The 6,919-nt window shown below is 51.5% G+C and overlaps 1 protein-coding gene across 1 annotated transcript in view; it reads left to right on the top strand.

The window, feature by feature from the left end:
- The window catches only part of LOC130079457 (myelin protein zero-like protein 2), a 10,862-nt gene extending 4,187 nt beyond the window's left edge, over nucleotides 1–6,675 (top strand). Inside the window, exons 2-4 of the mRNA XM_056244734.1 lie at nucleotides 1–56; nucleotides 782–992; nucleotides 6,466–6,675. The exon at nucleotides 1–56 is cut by the window's left edge and continues 111 nt beyond it. Of these exons, the coding sequence (XP_056100709.1) occupies nucleotides 1–56; nucleotides 782–992; nucleotides 6,466–6,635 (437 nt within the window). The 3' untranslated portion in view covers nucleotides 6,636–6,675. The remainder of the gene's footprint in view (nucleotides 57–781; nucleotides 993–6,465) is intronic.
- Nucleotides 6,676–6,919: the final 244 nt, after the last annotated feature.

Below are 6,919 nucleotides of genomic sequence, written 5' to 3'. Positions count from 1 at the left end.
CGAGTGTCACAGTGTCCTGGAGCTTCAGGCCGATCGGCCCTGGACAGGAGGAGACGGTGAGGCGCGCTGGACCACATGCATGTCTGTGTGTGTGTGTGTGTGTGTGTCCACTAGTCTCTCCTTCTGTGAAGGCCTCCTTCCCTTCACCTCTGCAAAGATAAAACCATATCAAAATGATTCCAGTTCACATGGATACACAGAAGCAACTAACATTTCTGTATTATGAATTTTTAAGGCCAGACAAGTAATTTGGTGAGGTCAATTTGTAAAAAGACTACACGCCTGCGCGCATACATATTCAAACCTATAGACTAAACACGTGATACGCATGTGTACGCCGTCAGCTTTTCACAGATTCACGTTTTTGAAGTTTACATGGAGATGATAACATTTAATTTTTTTTTCAAAACTTGCACCTTGGAACCTGTTTCAAAGTTTGCGTTCTCAATCACCAAACACAGTTGTCATGCAAATGAACGGCCAGAACGCATTCAAAGTTTTCTGTTTTCTGTTAGAGCGGTGTCGTGTTAGCGGCCCCTAAGTTAATAACTAATGATCTTTGCAACGGAAGTGAATCAATCAAAAACTAACTTTAGCTGGACAATAACTTTATTCTAGAGCTGCTGTAAAGCCTAAACAATCTCTGTTATTTAATTTCCTGTTATCATTGTAAAGCTGCTTTGAAACAATGTGTATTGTTAAACGTGCTATATAAATGAAGGTGACTTAGCTTGACTTTGTGTTTCCTTCTGCGCTTGATTCTCACTGTCTCTCGGATCAGGTGTTTTATTACCACGAGAAGCCCTTTCCTCCGCTGGAGGGCCGCTTCACGAGGAAGGTGGAGTGGGCCGGAGACGTAACCGGACGCGACGCTTCTGTAGTGCTGCGGAAAGTGCCGTTTAGTTTCAACGGGACGTTCAGCTGTCAGGTGAAAAACCCTCCAGACGTGCACGGGAACGTTGGAGAGGTGCGTTTACGAGTCGTCACTACAGGTGAGCATTAGCTTTCGTTCTGTCTTTGGCTACGTCTACAAGTGGTGCTCACTGCAGAGCCACATGACATCCAGCTCCGCCTCTCTGGACGTCAGGGGTTGAGCTCGAACTAGTCCAGCTCCACCACTCTGGAGGTCATGGGTTGGGCTTGAACTAGTCCGGCTCCTCCTCTCTGGACGGCATGGGTTGGGCTCGAACTAGCCTGGCTCCACCTCTCTGGACGTCATGGGTTGGGCTTGAACTAGTCAGGCTCCTCCTCTCTGGACGGCATGGGTTGGGCTCGAACTAGTCTGGCTCCATCTCTCTGGAGGTAATGGGTTGAACTTGAACTAGTCTGGCTCCTCCTCTCTGGACGTCATGGGGTGGGCTCGAACTAGTCCGGCTCCTCCTCTCTGGACGGCATGGGTTGGGCTCGAACTAGTCCAGCTCCTCCTCTCTGGACGTCATGGGGTGAGCTTGAACTAGTCTGGCTCCACCTCTCTGTACGTCATGGATTGGGCTTGAACTAGTCCGGCTCCTCGTCTCTGGACGTCATAGGGTGGGCTTGAACTAGTCCGGCTCCACCTCTCTGGACGTCATGGGTTGAGCTTGAACTAGTCCGGCTCCTCGTCTCTGGACGTCATAGGGTGGGCTTGAACTAGTCCGGCTCCACCTCTCTGGACGTCATGGGTTGAGCTTGAACTAGTCCGGCTCCTCCTCTCTGGAGGTCATGGGGTGGGCTCGAACTAGTCCGGCTCCTCCTCTCTGGACATCATGGGGTGGCCTTGAACTAGTCCGGCTTCACCTCTCTGGACGTCATGGGTTGGGCTCTAACTAGTCCGGCTTCACCTCTCTGTACATCATGAGTTGGACTCGAACTAGTCCGGCTACACCTCTCTGGACGTCATGGGTTGGACTCGAACTAGTCCGGCTCCACCTCTCTGGACGTCATGGGTTGGGCTTGAACTAGTCCGGCTTCACTTCTCTGTACATCATGGGTTGGGCTCGAACTAGTTTGGCTCCACCTCTCTGGACGTCATGGGGTGGGCTCGAACTAGTCCGGCTCCACCTCTCTGGACGTCATGGGTTGGGCTCTAACTAGTCCGACTTCACCTCTCTGTATATCATGGGTTGGACTCGAACTAGTCCGGCTCCACCTCTCTGGACGTCATGGGTTGGGCTTGAAATAGTCCGGCTTCACCTCTCTGGACGTCATGGGTTGGGCTCTAACTAGTCCGGCTTCACCTCTCTGTACATCATGGGTTGGACTCGAACTAGTCCGGCTTCACCTCTCTGGACGTCATGGGGTGGGCTCGAACTAGTCCGGCTCCACCTCTCTGGACGTCATGGGTTGGGCTTGAACTAGTCCGGCTTCACTTCTCTGTACATCATGGGTTGGGCTCGAACTAGTTTGGCTCCACCTCTCTGGACGTCATGGGGTGGGCTCGAACTAGTCCGGCTCCACCTCTCTGGACGTCATGGGTTGGGCTCTAACTAGTCCGGCTTCACCTCTCTGTACATCATGGGTTGGACTCGAACTAGTCTGGCTCCTCTTCTCTGGACGTCATGGGGTGGGCTCGAACTAGTCCGGCTCCACCTCTCTGGACGTCATGGGTTGGGCTCTAACTAGTCCGGCTCCACCTCTCTGGACGTCATGGGTTGGGCTCTAACTAGTCCGGCTTCACCTCTCTGTACATCATGGGTTGGGCTCGAACTAGTTTGGCTCCTCATCTCTGGACATCATGGGGTGGGCTTGAACTAGTCCGGCTCCACCTCTCTGGACGTCACGGGTTGGGCTCTAACTAGTCCGGCTTCACCTCTCTGTACATCATGGGTTGGACTCGAACTAGTCCGGCTTCACCTCTCTGGACGTCATGGGGTGGGCTCGAACTAGTCCGGCTCCACCTCTCTGGACATCATGGGTTGGGCTTGAAATAGTCCGGCTTCAGCTCTCTGGACGTCATGGGTTGGGCTCTAACTAGTCCGGCTTCACCTCTCTGTACATCATGGGTTGGGCTCGAACTAGTTTGGCTCCTCATCCCTGGACATCATGGGGTGGGCTTGAACTAGTCCGGCTTCACCTCTCTGGACGTCATGGGTTGGGCTTGAACTAGTCCAGCTCCACCTCACTGGACGTCATGGGTTGGGCTCTAACTAGTCCAACTTCACCTCTCTGTACATCATGGGTTGGGCTCGAACTAGTTTGGCTCCTCATCTCTGGACATCATGGGGTGGGCTTGAACTAGTCTGGCTTCACCTCTCTGGACGTCATGGGTTGGGCTCTAACTAGTCCGGCTTCACCTCTCTGTACATCATGGGTTGGACTCGAACTAGTCCGGCTCCACCTCTCTGGACGTCATGGGTTGGGCTCTAACTAGTCCGGCTTCACCTCTCTGTACATCATGGGTTGGGCTCGAACTAGTTTGGCTCCACCTCTCTGGACGTCATGGGTTGGGCTCTAACTAGTCCGGCTTCACCTCTCTGTACATCATGGGTTGGGCTCGAACTAGTTTGGCTCCTCATCTCTGGACATCATGGGGTGGGCTTGAACTGGTCCGGCTCCACCTCTCTGGACGTCATGGGTTGGGTTCTAACTAGTCCGGCTTCACCTCTCTGGACATCATGGGGTGGGCTTGAAATAGTTCGGCTCCACCTCTCTGGACATCATGGGGTGGGCTTGAACTAGTCCGGCTCCACCTCTCTGGACGTCATGGGTTGGGCTCTAACTAGTCCGGCTTCACCTCTCTGTACATCATGGGTTGGGCTCGAACTAGTTTGGCTCCTCATCTCTGGACGTCATGGGTTGGACTCGAACTAGTCCGGCTCCACCTCTCTGGACGTCATGGGTTGGGCTTGAACTAGTCCGGCTTCACTTCTCTGTACATCATGGGTTGGGCTCGAACTAGTTTGGCTCCACCTCTCTGGACGTCATGGGGTGGGCTCGAACTAGTCCGGCTCCACCTCTCTGGACGTCATGGGTTGGGCTCTAACTAGTCCGACTTCACCTCTCTGTATATCATGGGTTGGACTCGAACTAGTCCGGCTCCACCTCTCTGGACGTCATGGGTTGGGCTTGAAATAGTCCGGCTTCACCTCTCTGGACGTCATGGGTTGGGCTCTAACTAGTCCGGCTTCACCTCTCTGTACATCATGGGTTGGACTCGAACTAGTCCGGCTTCACCTCTCTGGACGTCATGGGGTGGGCTCGAACTAGTCCGGCTCCACCTCTCTGGACGTCATGGGTTGGGCTTGAACTAGTCCGGCTTCACTTCTCTGTACATCATGGGTTGGGCTCGAACTAGTTTGGCTCCACCTCTCTGGACGTCATGGGGTGGGCTCGAACTAGTCCGGCTCCACCTCTCTGGACGTCATGGGTTGGGCTCTAACTAGTCCGGCTTCACCTCTCTGTACATCATGGGTTGGACTCGAACTAGTCTGGCTCCTCTTCTCTGGACGTCATGGGGTGGGCTCGAACTAGTCCGGCTCCACCTCTCTGGACGTCATGGGTTGGGCTCTAACTAGTCCGGCTCCACCTCTCTGGACGTCATGGGTTGGGCTCTAACTAGTCCGGCTTCACCTCTCTGTACATCATGGGTTGGGCTCGAACTAGTTTGGCTCCTCATCTCTGGACATCATGGGGTGGGCTTGAACTAGTCCGGCTCCACCTCTCTGGACGTCACGGGTTGGGCTCTAACTAGTCCGGCTTCACCTCTCTGTACATCATGGGTTGGACTCGAACTAGTCCGGCTTCACCTCTCTGGACGTCATGGGGTGGGCTCGAACTAGTCCGGCTCCACCTCTCTGGACATCATGGGTTGGGCTTGAACTGGTCCGGCTCCACCTCTCTGGACGTCATGGGTTGGGTTCTAACTAGTCCGGCTTCACCTCTCTGGACATCATGGGGTGGGCTTGAAATAGTTCGGCTCCACCTCTCTGGACATCATGGGGTGGGCTTGAACTAGTCCGGCTCCACCTCTCTGGACGTCATGGGTTGGGCTCTAACTAGTCCGGCTTCACCTCTCTGTACATCATGGGTTGGGCTCGAACTAGTTTGGCTCCTCATCTCTGGACGTCATGGGTTGGACTCGAACTAGTCCGGCTCCACCTCTCTGGACGTCATGGGTTGGGCTTGAACTAGTCCGGCTTCACTTCTCTGTACATCATGGGTTGGGCTCGAACTAGTTTGGCTCCACCTCTCTGGACGTCATGGGGTGGGCTCGAACTAGTCCGGCTCCACCTCTCTGGACGTCATGGGTTGGACTCGAACTAGTCTGGCTCCTCTTCTCTGGACATCATGGGGTGGGCTTGAACTAGTCCAGCTCCTCCTCTCTGGAGGTAATGGGTTGAACTTGAACTAGTCTGGCTCCTCCTCTCTGGACATCATGGGTTGAGCTCGAACTAGTCCGAGTCATTTGGCTCTGCAGTGAGCACCACTCATGCTCTCCATACACACCCCCTCAGCTAACAATAATATGTTCTAAAAATGTATGGCTTACATTCCCATTAAGTTATGAAATGTTACTTCTGAATGTTCTCTAAACGTTCAAAACATTCATGTTTTAAAAACCTTTCTTTGTTAAGGGAACATTCAATTGTATAATTCTGCAAACATCATGGGAACGTTAATATAGAATGTTCTGAAACAAGTAGGAAGAACTGTTCAACTAAAACGTTTCAGGTAAAAACATTTCATGAATGATGTATAAATAAGGTTTTTGTGCTAACATTTTGAGAACATTATTAAACACCAGATGAAGGTGTTTAATAATAACTTTGAACTAACGTTCTATTATTGTTACTGGAAGAGTGTTTGTTAATAATTTTGAGAAAACCTTGTCAGAATGTTTGCTAAACTTCTGATAATGATCCCTTTTAGCTGAGTAGCATTTTCAAGTGTTTTCCAAAAGTTTATCGCCCACACCGAAATGACGATAAATGCTAAAAACATATTACTGCGCAATAGTGTGTCTTGAAAAAGACATTTTCGCAGGACAAAACCACATCTCAGTGTGAAGGAAGGATAAATCGTAGAGGAACATGTGTTTTCAAAAGTTTTAATCAAGCGGCAACCTTCCCGTTTCTCTCTTGACTGTGACTGTGAGGGGGGTGCATTTTTTATAACTCCTCCGTTTAAATTATATTAAGCCTTAAAGTACTGCATAATTAAGGGCGTGGCCACTTGAGTGTCAGATGGATGGCCGCTGATGTCACTACTAGCCGTTTGTCTGCTAGCGTTAGCGTCACGTCACCTCAGCTAATCCGCCTCGCTGCACATGTTCGTTTATCCGGGAGTGACGCGGCCAAGATGGCGACGGCGGCTCCGCCCACTTTGGGCTTCAGAAATGCTCTTCAGAAACACTATGCGTGACTCACACACACTACGCACATATTCTTTACAGTCTATGGTTTTAATGTGTTATAATGTAGACTCAGCCTGAGAGTTTGTGTTTGCAGGTGTGAGTCGTTCATTCACATGATCTCCGTGTCGTTTCAGCCTCGCTCTCTGAGATTGTGATTCTCTGTGTGGCCACTGGAGGCGCTGTTCTGTTGGTTCTCCTGCTGGTGATGATGGTTGTGTCCGTGCGTCGCTGTCTCAGACGGAGGAACCCGGAGCAGAACCACACGATGCTCCGACAAGAGCAGAAGGTCCTGACGGGCTGGTGAGATCCGGAGGAAACCCGTTCGCTCGGAGAGATCGGATGAGCTTTGCGTCTCAAATCATTTCACATCACAAACTCACACTCAAAGACTGCCAGCTAACGCACCAGCAACTAGTAATCAAACAGGTTCATGTGGTTTCACTCCGACGTCCTGGTTTCCCAGTGATTGCCAGTTTTCTGGAGTTGGGTGCCTTCATCTGTAACTCTTTAGCAGTGCTGGGGAAAGTTACTTTGAAAAGTAATGCGTTACTCCTTTAAAAAGTAACTAATTGCGTTACTTAGTTACTT

This window comes from Rhinichthys klamathensis, unplaced genomic scaffold, assembly GCF_029890125.1.
Source record: "Rhinichthys klamathensis goyatoka isolate OS25496 unplaced genomic scaffold, OSU_Roscu_1.1 h1tg001066l_1, whole genome shotgun sequence".
NCBI classification, from domain to species: Eukaryota; Metazoa; Chordata; class Actinopteri; order Cypriniformes; family Leuciscidae; genus Rhinichthys; species Rhinichthys klamathensis.
This window is presented reverse-complemented; position numbering and strand designations above follow the sequence as displayed.